This window comes from Hyla sarda, chromosome 3 (genome assembly GCF_029499605.1).
Source record: "Hyla sarda isolate aHylSar1 chromosome 3, aHylSar1.hap1, whole genome shotgun sequence".
Lineage (NCBI taxonomy): Eukaryota > Metazoa > Chordata > Amphibia > Anura > Hylidae > Hyla > Hyla sarda.
Window position 1 is genome coordinate 343,243,503 of NC_079191.1, and position 25,634 is coordinate 343,269,136.

The 25,634-nt window shown below is 42.8% G+C and overlaps 1 protein-coding gene across 2 annotated transcripts in view; it reads left to right on the forward strand.

Moving 5' to 3' along the window:
* Positions 1-25,634, forward strand: part of CRIM1 (cysteine rich transmembrane BMP regulator 1) — a 769,789-nt gene that overhangs the window by 400,119 nt on the left and 344,036 nt on the right. For both annotated transcript variants that reach the window (XM_056567417.1, XM_056567416.1), the window contains one exon: positions 14,408-14,529. In XM_056567417.1, the coding sequence (XP_056423392.1) occupies positions 14,408-14,529 (122 nt within the window). The remainder of the gene's footprint in view (positions 1-14,407; positions 14,530-25,634) is intronic.

Genomic DNA, 25,634 nt, shown 5'->3' on the forward strand with positions numbered 1-25,634 from the left:
TTTCATGCAGAATAAGACCTTATTTGGTGTACTCAGGCACTGGGAGTGTGTTGAAGTACTTCAGCACTATAGTCACAATGGGGGAGATTTATCAAAACCTGTCCATAGCAACCAATCAGATTGCTTCTTTCATTTTTAAAAAGGTCTCTGAAAAATGAAAATAGTGATCTAGTTGGTTGCTATGGCAGCTCAGCAACTTTTCCTCTGGACAGGTTTTGATAAATCTCCCCCCTATGATCTGAGAGCTTTAGGAGAGAACATGTGAGGTCAGAGCACAGCTGAACATGTGTGCGTGTGTGTGTATATGTGTGTATATATATATATATATATATATATATATATATATATATATATATATATATTCCAGCTCTGCCATAGAGAAGCCTGCCACCTCTCTCTCCTGCCTGTGTACGGTGTAGCAATTATAGAAATGGTAGTCCTCTAGATGTCTTCTGCTGCTGCCAAACAGGGTGTAATGGGAGAATTGATGGACCCTCCTATGGGTAAGAAAGCATCTTTTTTTGTCTTTGTACACTCACATGACAGAGATGACAGCTCACTGCTACAAGACATACACTGTGTATACTGCTTGTATCTCAGCATGCCACCGCACAGCACTAGCAATAGGAGAACACTGAGTTGTGCTTTAGGCATAATACACTTGTATTTAGAAAGCATGTTATCATATTTAGGATATATCCTTGAAAGGATAAAATTCTTATTTCTTTAAAAAGTATGATACTCTACATCATGACAGCATGTGCAGTTATCTACTATATATGGCCTTGGTTTAGAACAATGGTCTCAGACTGTGGCCCTCCAGATGTTGTAAAACTTCAGCTCCCAGCATGCTTGGACAGCGATTGGCTGTAGCCAACGGCTTTCCCTGCATGCTGGGAGTTGACGTTTTGCAACTTCTGGAGGGCAACAGTTCCAGACCACTGGTTGAGCATACACACGTAAATAATGTAATGTTTATTCCCACAGGTTTAATGTTTTTTGTATGGTCACATGTTCAAAAGTTGTCCATTTGGAATGCAAAGGTTTTCCTACACAATAGGCTTCCAGCTGAATTGTATTTGTTATATATGTACAGTATAATATTACATACAGTACAAGTGGCAGCACTTTGCTATTAAGAATATTTATTTACTTACATGTTTACATCTTTGTGTGTGTTTATATGTATGACCAGCAAGCAAGTAAAGACCACATCATGTAAAACTATTTGCAAACTTTGCTAATGCTCTTGTTTTAATGGATCTGATTTGCACCATTTCCTTAGCACCAGAGCTGTAGTTTTGCTAGACTGCATAAATGTATGGTACTGTGTACATGTTAAACGGGCACTGTCAGATACAAAAATGTTTGATATGTTGTACATCTTGGCAAAACATTAACCTTTCTAATATACTTCATAAGAAAATTGTATTTCCTTATGAAGTATATTACACAAGTTAAAGGGGTTGTGCGCTGCCCTGCCTTTCGGAGCTCCGCACGCAGCGTCCGGAAGTTCATTACTCCGAACGCTGTGTGCGGGCTTTCGTGTTTGCGGCCGCCCACTCAACCGCTGTCACGCCCCCTTCCCATAGACTTTGGTAGAGGGGGCGGGCGTGACGTCACGAGGGGGCCGGGCGTGACGTCATGCCCGGCGGCCGCGAACACGGAAGCCCGCACACAGCGTTCAGAGTAGTGAACTTCCGGACGCTGCGTGCGGAGCTCCGAAAGGCAGGGCAGCGCACAACCCCTTTAATGTTTTGCCAAGATTTACAATATAAACGTTTTTGAATCGGACAGTGCCCATTTAAGTACATATACAGTATACACATTACACACACTTTTATGTTCCAGTACACACATATTTATACATGTTACACACACAGATATACACATCACATAAACACATACATATTACATATATTTACCAGTCCTGCTTGCGGTCATATACCTATAGTGGGGAGGGGAGCATGGTAGCAGGGAGCTTTTCTGCAGTCTTCTGTCCATCCTAAAAGAGTAGCTTCCAGGATAGAGGTACAGCCTCTGACTGTGTTAGGGTGCTTTCACACCACATTTTGTACTTACGGTTCCTGAATACAGCTGGGAGGAGGGGGGGGTGGCGCTTAATCACGGCGCCCGCACTCAGCCGTATTGGGGAACCGTATTTAATGCATGTCTATGAGCCGACCGGAGTGAACTGCAGCCTCCGGTCGGCTGCGTTTTCGGCCGTATGCGGTTTGCCGCAATTAAGCTCCCCCCCCCAGCCATATTCGGGAACCGTAAGTACAAAACGTGGTGTGAAAGCACCCTTACTTTAAGGGAACATAAGCAAAGAGGGAAATGAGGGCAGGACCTCCACACACCTTCATCTTGCATTCCCTTCACATCCCTACCTAACTGTAACAAGGGTATGTGCCATATCTGCATCTTCCCTCCCCTAACTATTCCTCTACTTAACATGGTGCTATCATGAATGAGCCTCTATTCTAAAGTGCTTTGTGTTTACTGTTAGGTCTAATGTATGTGTTGCACAAAAATTATTATTGTATATTATTGTATTTATTTATTTATAGTTCACTGCTTTCTCCCAAAATGTTAGTGAGGTTTAGCATGGAGAAGCAGGGCTCCTCACAGCCTGACTGATTTACTATAGTTTGTGCCAGAATTTGTTGTAAATTATAGAGAAAGTCTACACCAGCTCATAGCTAGCATAGTTTTCCGTTTTTGGCCCACAGACAGCCAAATGTATTAAGAGGTGTGGTAATTAATTTACTCCAGTGATCTTCAGTTTTAAGACTGTGCATAAAATACCAGTCTTAATAAATCTGCTCCTTTTGAGTACTGTTAGATTTTAAACAGCTTGTTTTGCTTGAAATTATGTAATTAGTAGTTTTTTGGGTTTTTTTCAGTTCACCTAATTCCAGGGCACAAATCATAAGGGGTTAAAATACATATCAAATAAAATCAAGAACAGTAGACATGAGCAAAGTAAATAATATGCAGACACATAGGGAGAGACAACCCTGCCCACAAGGGCATGCAATCTACAAGATAAAGGGAGGGAGACAGTGGGAAACTGCCATTGACTGTGCAGTACAGTGGCAGCAGAGTTATTATAGATTGTGGCCTATTCTGAACAGATGAGTTTTAAAGTTGCTTCTGAAGGCTATGATGGTATGTGAAGGACAGATTTATTGGGGTAGTAAGTAGAGATCGACCGATTATCGGTATGGCCGATATTATCGGCCGATAATCACGATTTTGGGCATTATCGGTATCGGCAATTACCTTGCTGATAAACTGATAATGCCCCGCCCCCCGCACCACCCCCACCGAACCGCGTCTGCCCCCCCCCCAACCCGCCGCACCGCAACCGCCCCCCCCCCCCCCCGACCCACAGCACCGCGGTGCTACCCCCACCATAGTGCTGGGCGATATACCGGTATGAACCGGATACCGTTTTTTTTTCTCCCACGGTATGGATTTTTGCCCATACCGCTATACCGGTCGGGCCCCTCCCCCACCCTCCGAGTCAATAAAAAAAATTAAACTTACCCGTAATGGGGGTGGTACGGGCCATCATCCTTCGTGTAGTGTCCGGCGGCATTCCGGGTGGAGGGTGAACCGGTCCGGGCTATATTTCTTCTCCGGGGGTCCTCTTCTCCACTCCGGGCAGGCTCCGGCCTAGTACGCTGCATAGACGCCGCTACACCGTGACGTCAGGTGCGTCGCTTCGCACGGGCGTCACTGCACAGCGGCGTGTATGCTGTGTTACTAGGCCGGCACTATGGACACTACAGGAAGGATGGATGGCCTGGACCACCCTGACAGGTAGGGGGAGAGAAGCGGGTGGCGGCGGCGGCCTATGGCACCACAAAAGCCACTGCAGTGCATTGATTTAAAGCGCCCGCTTTAAATCAATGATCTGCAGCGGTGTCGCGGGGGGATAAATAGCCGATAACTTATACCGGAATATCGGTATAAGTTATCGGCCCTAACCTCCACCGATTATCGGTATCGGCCCTAAAAAACTGATATCGGTCGATCCCTAGTAGTAATTTCCACATCATCTTGCAGACTATTATGTGAGGAGCAGAGAAGATTATTTCATGTAGAGTGCTATCTAGAGATGTATGGATTGGGCAGGTTGTGGATGGCCTTGTATGTTAATGTTAACAGTTTAAAATAAATCCACTGGGCAACAGGCAGTCAGTGAAGAGATTGGTAGAGAGGAGAGGCAGAGGACGAGTGGGAGGAAGAGTTGGATTAGTCAAGCAGCAGAATTAAAGGGGTTATCCACCGTAAGGTCATTTTTAGTAAGCACTGGCCAGACAGTAATGGGCATGCTTTGGAAGGATCTTTGCTGGTCTTGATGCTTTGGAAGGATCTTTACTTGTCTTTGGGCTAAATGTTTAGAACTGGGTATTTCCTGTTGGAGTTTGTTCTCTCAAATTACAAATCCCATTGTTCATTGTTTGTAAGTATGAGTTACTTTCTCCTTTCCACACATCAGCCACCCCACCCATTGAAACACAAATGAGCTGCATTCCATTCAAAAGACCAGTGTTTTTTAACCAGGGTACCTACAACTGTTGCAAAATTAGTTTTCTCCCACCCAGCGGTCCCTCTACCCATTGAAGCAGGACAGTCTCCCTTTGCACACCTGATAAGTGATGTCCCGTCTCGACGCACTGCAACCTGGGAAAACCCAAGACCTGAGTAATTTTGTATGCTGTTAAAAATAAATATTGGGGCGATAATCACAAAAAAATTGTGAGACCACAGTTACACACAGGTACATACACTATATTATGAACTACACTAATTTTACAGCCCCTGTAGCATAGTTAAATACAAAAAAAATCCTGGAATACCCCTTTAAGAATGAATTTAAGAGGAGTAAGTGTGCTAGATGACAGACCACAGAGGAGGATGTTGCAATAGTGCAAGCGGCAGATAAGAGCATGTACTAGCAGTGTTGTAAAGTCAAAGTTGAGAAAAGAGTTGATTCAAGAAATGTTTTGGATAAGGTTCAGGGTGTGTGGTTTTAAAGACAGAGCAGATTGAAAGGTTAGCACTCACCCCTTCCACCTCTATCTTATGCTACCCTCAGAGAGAATTTTATAGGTGGCTAGGTGCTAAGTTATAGTAGTAATGAATCCCCTCACTCATAAAGTCTTGCTGCAATTTCTTTTTCTTTTATACAAGCATTAACCCATGAAAAAATTAATGCAGCACACGTTCCAGCTAGGCAGCCTTTCTCAACTACAGAAAGGCTACCTAGCCAGAACACGTGCTGTGTTCATTTTTGCTTGAGATAATGCTTGAATAAAAAAAAAAAGAAATTGCATCAAGACTTTAGTGTCAGGATTCATTACTACTATTGTTGTCCACGTGCACCGATCTGTACACCAGTATCGACCTACTACTTACTTTCATTTAGGTGCTAAGATATGACTTGGACAGCCCCTCAAGGGAACATTGTGACTATGAAGAGCAACCAGTAAAAAAATTAAAATATTTTTGGATAAAATAAGAAGCATTAAATAACAGTGTGATACCAGAGGAAGTTTTCACAGTATTTTCAGTTTGTTCTGTACGCAGGACATAGTTTTCATCTGCATGTTTCAAACCCAGGAGATTGGCGATTCTTCTGTCTGTGCTCATGTATGTATCTCTCCAGGGCCAACAAAAAGTTTTATGTTGAAAAAGAGGAAACAAAAGCAAAGCAAACACTGCCCTAAAATCCTACCACTCCGAAAAGAAAGCAAAATCTGTACTAATCTTAAAGGGGGAATTGCACAGTTTTGTTCTAAGTGCCTGGTTATGGCATATACTTAAAGTAGTACTCCGCCCCTAGACACCTTATCCCCTATCCAAAGGATAGGGGATAAGATGTCAGATCGCTCCGTGCTTAATGACGGGCAATACAGGGGCCGGAGCATCTTTACGTCACTGCTCTGCCCCCTTATGATGTAATGATCCGTCCCCCTTAATACAAGTCTATGAGAGGGGGCGTGGCGGCCATCATGCCCCCTCCCATAGACTTGCATTAAGGGGGCGGGCCGTGATGTCATGAGGGGCGGATCCGTGATGTCACAATACTCTGGCCCCTGTATCGCTGGTCATTACACACGGAGCGAGTCTGCTCTGTGCAGTACTGATACAGGGTGCCGCAGCTGAGATCCCAGGGGTCCCCAGCGGTGGGACCCCATCAATCTGACATCTTATCCCCTATCCTTTGGATAGGGGATAAGATGTCTAGGGTCGGAGTACCCCTTTAAAGGCATAAGGGAAGTCAAGCAGATTTTGCATACATAGAGTATAGGCTACCTATTATACCAGTTCTGCATTCTGTGTATACCATTTTATGTGTGACTTTTCAACTTTAACTGCAAAACTGTTGCAAACTCATGCCACGGGGGGTAATTTATTTACGAGATTAAATCAAGGTAATTTAGGTTACCATTACCTAAAATAAAGCAATGTTTTTAGTAAAATTTATCAATCAAATGTGATGTTATAGAGAAATAAATAGACACATCATTATTAGAGGGTAATAATTTAAATATGATCCATTGATCATAACTTTTCGAAAAAATTTTACGTGACTACATCTGTTGATTATAGGAAGGCATCATCTGTGTTGTCTATATATCTTTAATAAATTATACTTTGAGGTTAGATTAAGGCTGGGTTCACATTGGCAAACCATTTACTGAATGTCCGCACAAATACAGGTGCAGCTATTCCACACATTTGACTAACCGAAGGCCACTAGTACCACTCGGAAATGCGCGGTCTCAAAGAGATCAATGCATTTTCTTGTGGAACACTTTTTGTGGACGCCAGAATCAGGAGTTCTGGATTCAGGATACCGATATCTGCGCCATATGTTTTTGGCGCAGAAATTTTGCAGTGGGCACAGTGCAGCGGAATCCTATTAAAAGCAATTGGACTCTGCTGCTGAGGAATTATTTTGCAGAATTCTGCATGGAAATTCCATCATGTGAACATAGCCTAAGGATGTTTTAAAGGGGTATTCCATGCAAAAACTTTTTTTTATATATATATCAACTGGCTCCGGAAAGTTAAACAGATTTGTAAATTACTTCTATTAAAAAATCTTAATCCTTCCAATAGTTATTAGCTTCTGAAGTTTTCTGCCTAACTGCTCAATGATGATGTCACGTCCCGGGAGCTGTGTATGATGGGAGAATATCCCCATAGGAACTGCGCAGCTCCCGGGACTTGACATCATCATTGAGCAGTTAGACAGAAAACAACAACTCAACTTCAGAAGCTAATAACTATTGGAAGGATTAAGATTTTTTAATAAAAGTAATTTACAAATCTGTTCAACTTTCCGGAGCCAGTTGATATATAAAAAAAAGTTTTGGCCTGGAATACCCCTTTAAGTTTTTTTTTTTTTTAACCAATCTTACATGATTTTTTTTTTTCAGGACATTTGTAAAGACCTACTATGGAAACAACAAATAACAAATTATGAGAGGGTGATGGGCATGGTGGTTGATGGCCGATATGTGTCACCAAAACTTCTGGTCTTGTTGAAGTAAGAGCCGGTATTTATTCAGTGTCTGTGCTGTGATACAGACTGACACTGTGGCCGTAGTATGGCTGGAAGGCCAATCCAGGATAGCTCTTACTGGGAATTGTCAGGTGTAGGGTGGGGGCCATTGCCCACAATCCAGGCCACCTTTTGATGGCCTTAAAGGAAGCTTGCTTCACCAACTGCAGGGGATTTGCATGTTGGAGCTCTCTCTGACAGAGTGCTGAGGTGGAATCTTCCCTGTGTTTGCTCCAAGTTTGGAAGCTGGTGAGCAGCCTGCCTGGAAAAGACTTGCTTACTGCCGTATGGCATTGAATCAGGTATGAACTAACGCAGGTGGACTTTGTTACTTTTTCTTTAAACTGCATCTAAGACTGTTTTTGCTGTTTGACAAGTGTGAATAAAACACTGAACTTTGCAAAGTACTGTTTCCTTGCCTTTATACTGCAACCGCACCTATCTGCAAGAGCGAGTCATCACATTTGGTGGAGGATGCGGGCAACGCAGTGAGGTCAACAATTGTGTTGCAGCATGGTGTTGCTAAGAACCGAGCCTGGGATAACCCGTTGGAGTTGTTGCTTGGGGCAACAATCCTGTCGACAAGTGACTGACAGTACAGCAGGAGTGCTTTCTCCAGAGAGTCAAGGCAAAGCAGTGTTCCAGTGACTGCAGTGTTGCCAAAATGGAGGCTGTTATAAAAAGACCTTATGGAGGCCAAAAAGCACTAGCAGGAAACCAACCAACCAGCTGCTGTTACAGCACGTGATGGTGCTACAAACTGCAGTGACAACCCGGGTCACCCCTGATGCTCGGAAATCTGCGCGGATGGCGATCCGCAAGATGACCCCCTCGGATGGTGTTGAGATCTACCTGGCGGTGACCACAAGGGAAAAGTTACCCCGAGATCAGTGGGCTGAGGTCATTGCCCCGATCCTGACATCTGGGCCCCAGCACGCGTACTTTGACTTGCCCGATGACCAGGTTACTGGATTTGCCAGGCGATCCCTAGCAACGCACTTGGGATGGTAGACCTGGTAGAAAGGTACAAGGCCACCATGAAACTGCAGGAGGGGATGGTTAAACCTAGGAGGTACCCACCCTTTCCCAGGCAGCTGGAAATCCCTAAAGGTCCCCGGGAGGTGTTCCCCAAAGGCCCCGCCGCGTTGCTGTGTTGGGGGTGTCAGGAACTGGGACATGTTAGGGCTAATTGTCCCCAGCGGGAAGAACCTATGCACACCAACTATGTACTCCGCCTGTCCCTGTATGCCCAGAGACTCTGTGCCACCGGTGTCCTTTGTCAACAATGACCGGCCGCGGGACTCATGAGGTTGCCTTTGCCACGAAGTTACCCCATGAACTCATATTTGGGAGAGACTTTCCAGGGATTCGTATCTTTGTGGCCCCAGACAAGAGTTCCCCAGACCCGTGAGGCAGGGGTATCCCCAACAGACTGGCCCTACTCAGGGGTGACCCCAGGACCCTGGGAACCTGAGTCAGAAGCAACAGCAGTTGGGGTGACCACCACTACGGTGGAAGAGAAGGAGTCATCTCCACTAAATGTAATGGTGGGAGATGTGGAGGAGCTGCCGTCTGGTCCAGAGTTGGCAGACCTCAATGTCTCGTTAGAAAATTTTGGTACAGCACAGCATCAGGACCCGACCCTATCTCGGGCCTGGGAACATGTCTTAATTGTAGAAGGTGCACCACAACAACCGGGGGCTGAGACTGCATACCCCCGTTTTGTGCTCCACCAGGGGATGCTATACCAGGTAAATCAGGTACGGGGTGAGAGTGTGGAACAATTGGTGGTGCCTAAATCATATCAGAGGCTTGTGTTAGAGTCAGCCCATCAACATGTTTTAGGGGGGCACCTGGACGAGCAGAAGATGCAGGACTGAATTTTGCAGCGTTTTTACTGGCCCAGCATGTATAAGGAGGTTGGGCTTACCTAAAGAGGTGTTGACTGACCAGGACACCCCATTTATGTCAGGTAATGAAAGAGCTCAGTAAGTTACTGCAGGTAAAAAAGCTACAGACCTCCGTGTACCACCAGCAGACGGACGGCTTGGTAGAAAGGTTTAGACAAACGTAAAAAAAATTTAAAACTAGTGGTGGCTAGAGATGGGAAGAATTGGGATCTTTTGCTGCCCTATCTCATGTTCGCAGTGCGAAAAGTGCCCCAGGCTTATACTGGTTTCTCGCCCTTTGAACAGCTGTACGGCAGACATCCACGTGGTCTGTTAGACATAGTCAAAGAGGCATGGGAACAACTGCCCACGCTGCACAAAAGTGTAGTTGAGTATGTTGCTCAGTTGCAAGAATGGATGGAAACAGTGTTGCCCTCGGTTAGGGAACATATGGAGGCAACTCAGCGAGCCCAGAGTAGAGCTTATAATCACCAGGCTCTGGTATGGAATTTTAACCTGGGAGATCAGAGTCTGGTTCTGTACCAATGGCCGACAGTAAGTTTCTGGCTAGGTGGCAAGGTCCCTACAAAGTGATTGAAAAAGTAGGGTAGGTGAGGTACAGGGTACACCAGCCCGGGCGGAGGAAGCCAGAGCAAGTGTACCATGCAAACTTCTTGAAACCCTGGAGGTTTATTCCAGTACAAGTTGTTACCCTTCTGTTTACATGGCGTACCCGCTACGTTTCAAAGGCTAATGGATATTGTACTCCGGCCACATCGTCTGTATGCCTCAGCTTATCTAGACGATATTATCATCCATAGTAACGAATGTGAAAGTCACCTTCCAAAAGTACAGGCAGTGGTAGACTCCCTTAGGAAGGCTGGGTTAACTGCTAACACCCAAAAATGTGCCATAGAGTTGGAAGAGACCAAATACCTGGAGAATGTCATTGGGCGTGGAGTTGTCAAACCCCAGGTAAACAAAATAGAGGCCATCCGGAATTGGCCCCGACCTGTCACTACCCGACAGGTGATGTTGTTTCTAGAAATGGTGGGTTACTATATGCGGTTCATCCCCCACATTTCCTACGGTGGTTCCACCCTTAAGACCTCCTGAAGGGACGCAAGTCCGTAATGGTACGTTGGAACGAACAGGCAGAGCAGGCGTTTTCCGCTTTAAAGTCGGCCCTATGTGGGTCTCCGGTGTTGGTGACACCCGACTTCAAAAGGGAATTTGTGGTACAGACTGATGCCTCTGAGGTAGGTCTTGGTGCTGTAATATCCCAGGAAGTCAACGGGGAAGAGCACCCCGTTGTATTTCTCAGCCGCAAACTGACCCCGGCCGAGACCAGGTATAGTATAATGGAGAGAGAGTGCCTGGCCATTAAGTGGGCACTTGAGTCTCTCCACTATTATCTGTTGGGGAGGAAGTTTTGTCTTGTGACAGATCATTCCCCTCTTAAGTGGATGTGCCAAGCCAAGGACAAAAATGGCAGGGTCACCAGGTGGTTTCTGTCATTACAGAATTTCAAGTTTAGGGTTGAACACAGGGTGGGTCGTTTGCTAGGCAACGCCAATACCCTATCACGAGTACACTGTTGCACAAGTGTTCAACCCCTCAGGCTTGAACAAAGAGGGGGGGGGGTATGTAAGAAGGTGAAGGGCATGGTGGTTAATGGGCAATATGTGTCACCAAGGCTCCTGGCCTTGGTGAAGTAATTGCCGGTACTTATTCAGTGTCTGTGCTGCGATGCAGACTGACACTGTGTCTGTAGTGTGGCTGGAAGGCCAATCCGGGACGGCTCTTACTGGGAATGGTCAGGTGTAGGGTGGGGGCCATTCCCCACAATCCAGGCCACCTTTTGTTGGCCTGAAAGGCAGCTTGCTTCACCAGCTGCAGGGGATTTGAATGTTGGAGCTCACTCGGCCAGAGTGGTGAGGTGGAATCTTCAATGCGTTTGCTCCAAGTTTGGAAGATGGTGAGCAGCCTTCCTGGAGGCCTGGAAAAGACTTGCTTACTGCCGTATGGCATGGACTTTGGTGTGAACTAACACCTAAGGAACGCAGGTGGACTTTGTTACTTTTTCTTTGTACTGCATCTAAGACTGTTTTTGCAGTTTGCCAAGTGTGAATAAAACACTGAACTTTTTTGGAAAGTACTGTTTCCTTGCCTCTATACTGAAAAGCGAGTCATCACAATACACACACACACACACACACACACACACACACACACACACACACACATATATATATATATATATATATATATATATATATACAAAAATTAATGGGAACACTAAGATAACACGTTCTAGATCTGAATGAATGAACTAATCGTATGAAATACTTTTGTCTTTACATAGTTGAATGTGCTAATGACAAAATCACAAAAAAATTATCAATGGAAATCTAATTTATCAATCCATAGAGGTCTGGATATGAAGTCACACTCAAAATCAAAGTGGAAAACCACACTACAGGCTGATCCAACTTTGATGTAATGTCCTTAAAACAAGTCAAAATGAGGCTCAGTGGTGTGTGGCCTCCACGTCTCCACATAAACTCCCTACAATGCCTGGGCATGCTCCTGATGAGGTGGTGGATGGTCTCCTGAGGGATGTCCCAACTCCTGGACAGTCTTTGGTGCAATGTGGCATTGGTGGAGTGGATGGAGCGAGACATGATGTCCCAGATGTGCTCAATTGGATTCATTTCTGTGGAACGGGCGGGCCAGTCCATAGCATCAATGCCTTCCACTTGCAGGATTCTGTGAAAAGAAAAAAAGAGAAGAGTGATACTGGCACCTAGCGCATTACCCTTGATAACAAGAGTCGTCAGATCAAGGTTTGGCAGAGGAGACCATATAGATGGCCGCTCACCTTGAGTAGAATAGATATAAGCCCCAGTGAAAATGGGGTACTCAATTTAGGTGGAGTCGCTGCTGGCCTTCTGTGTTGCAGGAAACAGCTGCCCTGCTCTCCTGTTGCAGTGGAGGAGAAGCTTGAGAAAAGTAACTCTTTAGAGATGGCGCTGCGGATTCCTTGGAAATGAAGGAGATGGACTCGATATATTAAAAGGTTCCCAATGGAACCACTTTTATTGAAAAAAAAAAGAAAAATGGGGATGACTTGTTTCGGGAAGTGCCCTCCCTTCCTCAGATCAGCATTCTGATCTGAGGAAGGGAGGGCACCTCCCGAAATGTGTCATCCCCATTTATTTTATTTTATTTTCAATAAAAGTGGTTCCATTGTGAACCTTTTAATATATCCAGTCAATATCCTTCATTTCCATGGAAGCCGCAGCGCCATCTCTAAAAGGTTACTTTTCTCAAGCTTCTCTACCTCTTGCAGGAACTGCTGACATACTCCATGGGGTCTAGCATTGTCTTGCATTAGGAGGATCCCAGGGCCAACCGCACCAGCATATGGTCTCATAAGGGGTCTGAGGATGTCATCTCGGTAACTAATGGCAGTCAAACTACCTCTGGCAAGCACATGGAGGGCTGTGAGGCCCCCCAAAGAAATGCCACCCCACCCCACACCATTACTGACCCACCACCAAACCGGTCATGCAGGAGGATGTTGCAGGAAGCAGAACTTTCTACATGGCGTCTCCAGACTCTGTCACGTGCTCAGTGTGAACCTCCTTTCATCTGTGAAGAGCACAGGACGCCAGTGGCAAATTTGCCAATCTTGGTGTTCTCTGGTGAATGCCAAAAGTCCTGCATGGTGTTGGGCTGTAAGCACAACCCCCACCTGTGGACATCGGGCGGAGGTAGCGGTCCTGCTGCTGGGTTGTTCCCCTTCTATGGTCTCCTCCAAGTCTCCTGATGTACTAATCTGTCTCCTGGTTGCTTTCTGAGTGGACAGTGTGATTTCACAGAAGTGTGATTGACTTGGAGTTACATCGTGTTGATTAAATGTTCCCTTTTATTTTTTGGAGCTGTCTGTGTGTGTGTGTGTGTGTGTGTGTATATATATATAGATTATATATTCATACTCTAACTCAACTCTCACACTCAGAACATTTTTTTTCCTTTTGCCAAGCGCTAAATTAACTACTGTACCGCCTGTCTGTGTTTCACTGCTAGGTAATGTTTTATACTTATGTCTTGACTTTTTGCTGGTCTCTGCTATTTTTGTTTCATTGGCCGTACAGCATATCTGTGTAAGCTCACCACTATTTGCTGTTTTTTGTTATAAATATATAACTTATAATTTGCCCTAAGTTTTCAAATAAAGATTAGGCAAATAGCGCCTCTTAAACAATATTGTTGCTTGCAATTCTGCTTTTTTTCAGTGTCACCATTGAGTACTAGTCGTGTGTTGTTTTTAGTAATGAATCACAACTTTTTTTTTATTGTACTGTGCAATTTATTTACTTTAAAAAGTCGCACGCAACAAACAGAACTCTGCCTATGAAATATGTGAGGCTCCCAAGCAATCATAAACCACACAAAAAAACAGGGAAAACCAGTCCATAAATAGCTTTAGCAACATACGCAAAGCACAAGAAACTGAGCAAATGATGAATCCCCCTGATATGTTTATCTATGTAAATGTTGACATCTGAGCCAGAAAACACTCCATAAATGACAGTACTTATATGCTTCTTCAATCAGGGTGAGGCCATAATGATTGCTATTAAGACCATTGGCATATTTAATTCTAAAAAGGACATAGCCATATTCATTTCTCTTCAGTAAGGAAAGTGAATAACCCCTATTGATTTTGGCATCCCTAAGTGTACTGATTCTGTGCACTGACTGATAATGCAGAACTTGTACAAGTAATAGACTGTTATGACATCTGCTGGCAATACCTAATGTACACTGGGTTTTCCCAATGTGTTTTATTGCTACTTAATTATTTTTGCAAGGAACGAAGTGAACTGTAGCATTGACACTTCCTCCACCCTTTGCTTATTCGCAGATGTGAATGTCTCTCTGGGAACTGCAGCTTTCCTGTATGTGAAGCAGGCTCGATCCCTCGGATAGTCTCACGAGGCAATGGAATACCTGGGAAGTGCTGTGACATCTTTGAGTGTGTTAACGGTAAGTGGATTTTGTGTTTCTTCTTGCATATACAGAATATTTGATAAACAGTGGGCAGAAAGACTGGTGAGCAGTTGTATACATCGGCACAAAAGTTTACTCGAGATTGTGTAACCAAATTAGAGGTTACCATAAGGACACTTATCCTCTGTTGTTTAACCTTTCGGAAGGTTTATAAGTACTGGATCTCTTTAATTAACAGTTTCAGTGAAGATTACAGTTTGCATTCAGGCAGCACATCAATCAAAAGAAAGCAGGAAAAAAAGAGAGAACAGGGTAGATGCATCAAAGGTGATTTAATGATTCGCGGGCGTGGGGTTGTTCATTTATCTGATTTAATCATCCGCCAGTTGCTCTGCATTTAATTCTAAATTAATTCATTGTTGAGAATACAATTTTTCTTTCAGTCCTTTGGTCAAGCTGCAAACTGTCTTATCTCTTCCCATTACCCAAATTGGATCAAAAGGCACAACTAACTTTCATGCATGTAAAGATTTTTTGACGTGGTTGAAGTCCAAAGAAGATAAATCCCATCAAAAGAGATCAGCCAGAGGTAGCATTATGTGATAGGACGTGGATGCTGATATTTTCCAAATGTAGCTGAACAAATAAGGAAGCTGTGTTCCTAAAGAGGGACTTATCATGAAACAAATCAGTACTTTCCATATGAATAAAAGAATATTACTTTATTGACAGGCTGCTAGCTGCAAGTCGAATTGGCACATGCAGGGAAGCGTCCTGGGATCCTCTTAGGAATGTGATGTCTAATGTGAACTCTGCAGGGAGCATTTCTTAAGTGCACACAGTTGTCACCTATTATAATCACTTATAATCTGTTATTTGTGTAGTGGAGATTAGAAAATTGATGGGTTCATGGTTCCTTTTCCTTGGGTCACTTCTGCCCAAACAGCAAGGGGTAATAAATGAGTAGTAAATGATTATTTAAGGATATGGAGTATTCAAGTACTGTACCTTTTCTATAGCTAAGTGTACAGTGGAAGTATAGAAGTGGTTTACTTTACAGAGCTTTATCTTCCTGGGCAGGTATAGAGGTACAAAGAGAACATATACAAGGGAATTTTAATAGTTTACCTTTAGCCATGCATATTAAATTGTCCAAAAAAACATAGTAACGTAGTGCAGTTAAATAAAGACATACAGTCATGGCCATAAATGTTGGCACCACTGAAATTTTTCAAGAAAGTGAAGTATTTCTCACAGAAAAGGATTGCATTAACACATGTTTTGCTATACACTTGTTCATTCCCTTTGTGTGTATTGTAACTAAACCAAAAAAGGAAGGTAAAAAAGAAAATTGGACATAATGTCACACTAAACTCCAAAAATGGGCTGGACAAAATTATTGGCACCCTTTCAAAATTGTGAAAAAAATAAGATTGTTTCAAGCATGTGATGCTCCTTTAAACTCACCTGGGGCAAATAACAGGTGTGGGCAATATAAAAATTGTAGCTGAAAGCAGATAAAAAGTAGAGAAGTTTACTTAGTCTTTGCATTGTGTGTATGTGTGTGTCACACTAAACATGGACAACAGAAAGAGGAGAAGAGAACTGTCTGAGGATTTGAGAACCAAAATTGTGAAAAAATATCAACAATCTCAAGGTTACAAGTCCATCCCCAGGAATCTAGATTTGCCTTTGTCCATAGTGCGCCACATTATCAAGACGTTTGCAACACATGGCACTGTAGCTAATCTCCCTGGTCTTGGACGGAAGAGAAACATTGATGAAAGGTGTCCATGCAGGATAGTCTGAATGGTGGATAAGCAGCCCCAAACAAGTTCCAAAGATATTCAAGCTGTTCTGCAGGCTCAAGCAAGACTACATTTTGCCAAAAGACTATATTAAGCCAAAATCCTTCTGGGGAAACATCTTGTGGACCAAGATAGAGCTTTTTGGTGATGCACATCATTCTACTGTTTACCGAAAATGAAAGGAGGCCCACAAAGAAAAGAACACAGTACCTACAGTGAAATATGGTGGAGGTTCAATGATGTTTTGGGGTTGTTTTGCTGCCTCTGGCACTGGGGGACTTGAATGTGTGCAAGGCATCATGAAATCTGAGGATTACCAATGGATTTTGGGTCGTCCTGTACAGCCCAGTGTCAGAAAGCTGGGTTTGCGTCCGAGATTTTGGGTCTTTCAGCAGGACAATGACCCGAAACATACATCAAAAAGCACTCAGAAATGGATGGCAACAAAGCGCTGGAGAGTTCTGAAGTGGCCAGCAATGAGTCCAGATCTAAATCCCATTGAACATCTGTGGAGAGATCTTAAAATTGCTGTTGGGAAAAGGTGCTCTTCAAATAAGAGAGACCTGGAGCAGTTTGCAAGGGAAGAGTGGTCCAACATTCCTGCTGAGAGGTGTAAGAAGCTTATTGATGGTTATAGGAAGCGACTGATTTCCATTATTTTTTCCAAAGTGTGTGCAACCAAATATTACATTAAGGGTGCCATTAATTTTGTCCAGCCCATTTTTGGAGTTTTGTGTGACATTATGTCCAATTTCCTTTTTCTCCCTTTTTTTGATTTAGTTCCAATACACACAAAGGGAATAAACATGTGTATAGTAAAACATGTGTTACTGCAATCCTTTTCTGTAAGAAATACTTCATTATCTTGAAAAATGTCAGGGGTGCCAACATTTACGGCCATGACTGTATGTCCATAAAGTTCAACCAAGAGATGGGAAGGACGTGGAAGAATGGAAGGGAACTTTAAAAATTCTATGATCTTCCTCCAAGGCTTGAAGCCGCTGCCTTACAAAAGTATTGGTCTTTCCATACCTGTTACTAAATCTCAGGATATTATTGATGGGTAGTACAGGAGGGAACACTTTATGAATACTGATTAGTTCACTTTAAGGGTAAGTTCACACATACAGGATCTACTGCATATTTTGTGCAGCTGATTTTACTACCTATTGAAGTTAATGGGTAGCAAAATCAACTGCACAAAATATGCAGTAGATCTACACTGCTCAAAAAAATAAAGGGAACACTTAAACAACACAATGTAACTCCAAGTCAATCACGCTTCTGTGAAATCACACTGTCCACTCAGGAAGCAACACTGACTGACAATCAATTTCACATGCTGTTGTGCAAATGGAACAGACACCAGATGGAAATTATAGTCAATTAGCAAGACACCTCCAATATAGGAGTGGTTTTGCAGGTAGTGACCACAGACCACTTATGAGTTGCTATGCTTCCTGGCTGATGTTTTAGTAACTTTTTAATGCTGGTGGTGCTTTTTCTCTAGTGGTAGCATGAGACAGTCTACAACCCACACAAGTGGCTCAGGTAGTGCAGCTCATCCAGGATGGAACATCAATGCGAGCTGTGGCAAGAAAGTTTGCTGTTTCTGTCAGCATAGTGTCCAGAGCATGGAGGCACTACCAGGAGACAGGCCAGTGCATCAGGAGAAGTTGAGGAGGCCGGACTCTTTTGTGCAAGGAGGAGACGGAGGAGCACTGCCAGAGTCCTGCAAAATGGCCTCTAGCATGCCACAAATCTGCATGTGTCCACTCAAACGGTCAGAAACAGACTCCATGAGGGTGGTATGAGGGCCCAACGTCCACAGATGGAGGTCGTGCTTACAGCCCAACACCGTGCAGGACGTTACGCATTTTCCAGAGAACATCAAGATTGGCAAATTCGCCACTGGTGCCCTTTGCTCTTCACAGGTGAAAGTAGGTTCACACTGAGCACATGTGACAGACGTGACAGAGTCTGGAGACGCCGTGGAGAACATTCTGCTGCCTGCAACATCCTCCAGCATGACCAGTTTGGCGGTTGGTCAGTAATGGTGTGGTGTGGCATTTCTTTGGGGGGGCCGTACAGCCCTCCATGTGCTTGCCAGAGGTAGCCTGACTGCCATTAGGTACTGATATGAGATCCTTAGACCCCTTGTGTGACCATATGCTGGTGTGGTTGGCCCTGGATTCCTTCAAATGCAAGACAATGCTAGACCCCATGTGGCTGGAGTGCGTCAGCATTTCCTGCAAGAGGAAGGCGTTGATCCTATGGACTAGCCCGCCCGTTCCCCAGACCTGAATCCTAGGTCTGGGAGGATATCTCTTAGGAGACCATCCGCCACCCCATCAGGAGCATGCACTGGCGATGTAGGGATGCCATAAAGGCACGTGGAGGCCACACACACTACTGAGCCTCATTTTGACTTGTTTTAAGGACATTACGTCAAAGTTGGATTAGCCTGTAGTGTGGTTTTCCACTTTGATTTTGAGTGTGACTCCATATTCAGACCTCCATGGGTTGATAAATTTGATTTCCATTGATAATTTTTGTGTGATTTTGTTGTCAGCACATTCAACTATGTAAAGATGAAAGTATTTCATACGATTAGTTCATTCATTCAGATCGAGGATGTGTTATCTTAGTGCTCCCTTAATTATTTTGACCAGTGTATATATTGTAAGTTTGGCAACCACCCTCGGCTCCAGAATTTATACCCTAAATGATATCAGTGTCTGCAGCTCTTAGCAACAAACACAGTTGACAGATTCTCTTTACGTGCTGCCACAATACAGCCAGATAACACAACAGAAATGCAAAAAAAAAAACAGCTTTTAACCCCTCAAGGACTCAGCCCATTTTGGCCTTAAGGACTCAGACAATTTAATTTTTACGTTTTCTTTTTTTCCTCCTTGCCTTCTAAAAATCATAACTCTTTTATATTTTCATCCACAGACTAGTATGAGGGCTTGATTTTTGCGCGACCAGTTGTCCTTTGTAATGACATAACTCATTGTATCATAAAATGTATGGCGCAACAAAAAAACACTATTTTTGTGGGGAAATTAAAAAGAAAAACGCAATTTTGCTAATTTTGGAAGGTTTCGTTTTCACGCCGTACAATTTATGGTAAAAATTATGTGTGCTCTTTATTCTGAGGGTCAATACGATTAAAATGATACACATTATTACATTTCTTTTATTGTTGCGCTTAAAAAAAAATCACAAACTTTTTAACCAAATTAGTACGTTTATAATCCCTTTATTTTGATCACCTCTAACTTTTTTATTTTTCCGTATAAGCGGCGGTATGGGGGCTCATTTTTTGCGCCATGATCTGTACTTTTTTTTTGATACCACATTTGCATATAAAAAACTTTTAATACATTTTTAATTTTTTTTTAAATAAAATGTATTAAAAAAGTAGCAATTTTGGACTTTTTTATTTTTTTCGTTCACGCCGTTAACCGTACGGGATCATTAACATTTTATTTTAATAGTTCGGACATTTACGCACGCGCGATACCAAATATGTCTATAAAATTAATTTTTTACGCTTTTTGGGGGTAAAATAGGAAAAAACGGACGTTTTACTTTTTTATTGGGGGAGGGGATTTTTCAAATTTTTTTTACTTTTACTTTTACATTTTTTTTTTTTTTACAGTTGAATAGTCCCCATAGGGGACTATTCATAGCAATACCATAATTGCTAATACTGATCTGTTCTATGTATAGGACATAGAACAGATCAGTGTTATCGGCTATCTTCTGTTCTGGTCTGCTCGATCTCAGACCAGAGCAGGAGACGCCGGGAGCCGGACGGAGGAAGGTGAGGGGACCTCCGTGCGGCGTTCTGAATGATCGGATCCCCGCAGCAGCGCTGCGGGCGATCCGATCATTCATTCAAATCGTGCACTGCCGCAGATGCCGGGATCTGTATTGATCCCGGCACCTGAGGGGTTAATGGCGGGCGTCGGCCATTGCCGGCGGGTCCCTGGCTGCGATCAGCAGCCGGGATCAGCCGCGCATGACACGGGCATCGCTCCGATGCCCGCGGTTATGCACAGGATGTAAATGTACGTCCTGGTGTGTTAAGTACCACCGCACCAGGACGTACATTTACGTCCTGCGTCCTTAAGGGGTTAAGTGAAGTTCACGTAAACTCTGCCCCTCTTTAATCATGGTTAAAGGGGTACTCTGGTCCTGTCACGCCCCCTCCCATAGGCTTGCATTGAGGGGCGGAACATGACGTCACATGGGGGCGGAGGCGTGAAGTCACACGCCGCCGGCCCCCATGGTCGCCGGTAATCAGACCCGGAGCGAACATGCTCCGGGGACTGATTTTAACTGGAGTGCTGCGTGCAAGATCACGGGGGTCCCCAGCGGCGGATAGGGGATAAGATGTCTAAGCGCCGGAGTGCCCCTTTAATGGGATTGTCCTGGCAAATCAGAATCTGTTTGCAGATATGTAAAGGAATCCAAAAAGCAACTCTCTCTCAATTCAACATGACAGAAATATAAATAGTAAACCTTATTGGCCTTGCAATGTGAACGATACTTACTTACCTAGTCCCATCTGCTGTGGCTGTAATCACGACCCCCCAGCGTGATTGAGGGCTGGGGCAAAGCCTGCATCATTGCTCTGCACCATCTGCTTAGGGAGCAGAGTGTAGATAAGAGCTGTCAATAACGCTGAGGGGGCTTTATAACTGCTGCACCAGATGACTAGGTGAGTATAGCGCTCTGCCCAGAGGATTATTTACAGGGCAGTTGAGGGACACCATCCCTGCCAGTATAAATGTCTCCCAGGGAAAGTGCGGAAGAACATCTTACCATATATAGCTTGTTGCCACACGTATGGTAAACTGTTTCCTTTAACTTGAAGCTCATGTAATAATATGGTGCACGTGCTGACAGTCAGGCTTGTTTGTGCTGTCATTTTTAAACAGCCTGCAAAAATATCTGTAGTTTATGCAGCAGCGGGAGCAGAAGATTTTACATCACATAAATACTGGTATTGTTATTCCATGAGTTTGTATCATCATAATAGTTTTTCTTTAAGCATTTATTGACTTTAGTTCATGATATTGTGAAGTGATCAAGTTCTCTTAAGTACTTCATTGCATGTACAGGTTAACATACTCATACTTTATGCAGGTCAGTACTTCGTCTGTGTTGCCTTAGGCATTATGCATTGTGCATCACTCTAAAAAAGCACATCCAAAGTGTGTGTGCTTCAGTAAGAAAAGCTGCACTGGTTGTCTGCTTCAGAGAATTGCCAGTAGATGATGACCAACTTTACGACTTCACGGTAAAAAAAGGTCACCTCGGGGACCGCATTAAGACCTCAATGCAAAAGGTCATAGCTTTGCAAGAGCTGGAGAGTTACAAGTTGGGGAACAGTATTCTCCATACATATCATACTGTACTTAAAAATGCTGTCACAATGAAAGTGACACATCTAATCCAGTGAGTGAGCGGAGCGATCAGCTCGTTATCAAATCACCATTGATTACAATTGCTAAGTATTTATAGAATGCTGATTGTAATTACAGGCTAAATGCTGAGGTAATTAGTTGCTCTACTTACCAGTGAACATTCCAGTTGTAAATCATTTAATCCCAAAGTTTCTAAGTAAATAAATATTCTGATGTGATCAGAACAGAAGTTTTTGACAAAACAAAGCTGAATTTCTTTAAATGAGTTACATTCAGATCCTCAAGTGCACTTGTCACCGTGAATTATCATTTTTCTAATTAAACTGAGTATCAGCTGCCTGCATAATGTCTACCTCTACTAAGATAGATAAATACATGAATTGATGTAACATGTTCTTCAGGGCATCAATATAGCAGAAAGGAAGGGAATTCGTGAACTTTATACAGGAAAAAAACCTATGTTTACACACTTTGGAGCATTTATTTACCCTTACACATCGGTATTAAAGGGGTTATCCAGGCAAAAACTTTTTTTATATATCAACTGGCTCCGGAAAGTTAAACAGATTTGTAAATTACTTCTATTAAAAAAATCTTAATCCTTCCAATAGTTATTAGCTTCTGAAGTTGAGTTGCTGTTTTCTGTCTAACTGCTTTCTGATGACTCACGTCCCGGGAGCTGTCCAGCTCCTATGGGGAAATTCTCCCATCATGCACGGCTCCCGTGACGTGACATCATCATTGAGCAGTTAGACAGAAAACTTCAGATGCTAATAACTATTGGAAGGATTAAGATTTTTAAATAAAAGTAATTTACAAATCTGTTTAACTTTCTGGAGCCAGTTGATATATAAAAAAAAGTTTTTGCCTGGAATACCCCTTTAATTCAAAGTCCACTGGAGTGAGATGTGTCAAATTTGGTAAGAGGCGCGCCAAAATAAAGAAGTCAAATTTGTGACATAATTTACACTGAATTTCTGGTATAAACTATGTTAAAGAAGCACTCTGGAAAATGGGTGTGTTTTTCTTCTTCTTCTTTTCTTTATATAGTGCAGCATATGCTATTATTAGAGAATAATTCTTGCATATTTTAGCTGATGTGGCAGCCGTGGGTTTTTAGCCATATTGATTTACAGTATCTCACATAAGTGAGTACACCCCTAGCATTTTTGTAAATATTATATGTTTTCAGGTGACAACACTGAAGAAAGCACCTTCTGCTGCATATCAGTGTATAACCATACTGTCTCCTCAAAGTAACTCAACACCGTCATTAAAAAGGTTATCCAACAATGGGAAAACAGAGCAAATGTCTTCCAAAAACAGCACCACACCAGTCTGCACATTGTGGTATTACAACTTGGCTCCTTTCACTTTAATGGAACTGAACTGCAAAACCATACCCAACCTGCAGACAGCTGTTGTGCATTTTTTTTCTATTACTGGATAACCCCTTTAACCTCTTAAGGATGCAGTGCGTACCTGTATGACTTGCGCCAGATCCCGGTCTATAACCCGGGGTCATTCCGTGACCCCGCATCATCGTGGGTTGGTCCTGGCGGCTAATGAAAGCCGGGACCCTGGGCTAATAACGTGTGGCGCCGATCGTTGTGCTGCGTGCTATTAACCCTTTAGACACGGCATTCAAAGTGGATCGCCGTGTCTAAAGTAACAAAAATACACTCCCGGCAGCACAGTCGGGCTGATCGGGACCATTGCGGTGAAATTGCGATGTCCCAATAAGCTAGGACACATCAGAAGGGTGCCTTACCAGCCTCCTGCGCGTCTGATTGGCGATTGATTGCTCCAAGCCTGAAATCCAGGCTTGAGCAATCGACCACCGAGAACACTGATCATTGCTGTGATAATGCACGGCAATGATCTGTGTAGCAAATTAGTGTGTGCAGTGCTATAGCCACTAGAGGGGGCTATAACACTGCAAAAAAAATTGTGAAAAAAAGTTAATAAAGATCATTTAACCCCTTCCCTAATAAAAGTTTGAATCAACCCCCTTTTCCCATAAAAAAAAAATCCTGTGTAAATGAAAATAAACATATGTTGTATTGCCGCATTCGGAAATGTCCGAACTATAAAATTATATCGTTAAACCACATGGTCAATGGCGTACGCACAAAAGAATTCCAAAGTCCAAAATAGCGTATTTTTGGTCACTTTATATATCATCAAAATGTCCTATCAATACAAAAATGGTACCTGTAAAAACTTCAGATCACGGCGCAAAAAATGAGCCCTCATACTAGGGATCGACTGATATCATTTTTTTAGGGCCGATAATCGGTGGAGGTTAGGGCTGATAGCCGATAACTTATCCTGATATAAGGCTTATCGGCAAGGTAATTGCCGATACCGATAATGCCCAAAATCGGGATTATTGGCAGATAATATTGGCCAAACCGATAATCGGTCGATCCCTACCTCATACCACCCCGTACGCAGAAAAATTAAAAAGTTATAGGGGTCAAAATATGACAATTTTAAACATATTCATTTTTGTGCATGTAGTTATGATTTTTTCCAGAAGTAAGACAAAATCAAACCTATATAAAAAAGATATCATTTTAATCATATGGACCTACAGAATAAAGTTATTTTTACTGAAATATCAATGTTACCGAAATAAATGTTATTTTTACCGAAATATGCACTGCGTAGAAATGGAAGCCCCCAACATTTACAAAATGACATTTTTTCTTCAATTTTGTTACACAATGAATTTTGTTACCGTTTCGCCATGTACTTTTTTGTAAAATTACTAATGTCATTGCAAAGAAGAATTGGTGGCGCAAAAAATAAGCTATAATATGGAATTTTAGGTGCAAAATTGAAAGGGTTATGATTTTTAAAAGGTAAGGAGGAAAAAACAAAAGTGCAAAAACGGGAAAACCCCAGAGTCCTTAACCCCTTAACCCCTTAAGGACCGGAGGTTTTTCCGTTTTTGCATTTTCGTTTTTTGCTCCTTGCCTTTAAAAAATCATAACTCTTTCAAATTTACACCTAAAAATCCATATGATGGCTTATTTTTTGCGCCACCAATTCTACTTTGTAATGACGTCAGTCATTTTGCCCAAAAATCTATGGTGAAGCGGGAAAAAAAATCATTGTGCGACAAAATTTAAAAAAAAACGCTGTTTTGTAACTTTTGGGGGCTTCCGTTTCTACGTAGTACATTTTTCGGTAAAAATGACACCTGATATGTATTCTGTAGGTCCATACGATTAAAATGATACCCTACTTATATAGGTTTGATTTTGTCGGACTTCTGGAAAAAATCATAACTACATGCAGGAAAATTAATACGTTTAAAATTGTCATCTTCTGACCCCTATAACTTTTTTATTTTTCCGTGTATGGGGCGGTATGAGGGCTCATTTTTTGCGCCGTGATCTGAAGTTTTTAACGGTACCATTTTTGCATTGATAGGACTTATTGATCGCTTTTTATTCATTTTTTCATGATATAAAAAGTGACCAAAAATGCACTATTTTGGACTTTGGAATTTTTTTGCGCGCACGCCATTGACCGTGCGGTTTAATTAACGATATATTTTTATAATTCGGACATTTCCGCACGCGGCGATACCATTTATGTTTATTTTTATTTTTATTTACACTGTGTTTTTTCTTTTATGGGAAAAGGGGGGTGATTCAAACTTTTAATAGGGAAGGGGTTAAATGATGTTTATTCACTTTTTTTTTGCACTTTTTTTTTGCAGTGTTATAGGTCCCATAGGGACCTATAACACTGCACACACTGATCTTTTACATTGATCACTGGTTTCTCATAAGAAACCAGTGATCGATGATTCTGCCGCATGACTGCTCATGCCTGGATCTCAGGCACTGAGCAGTCATTCGGCGATCGGACAGCGAGG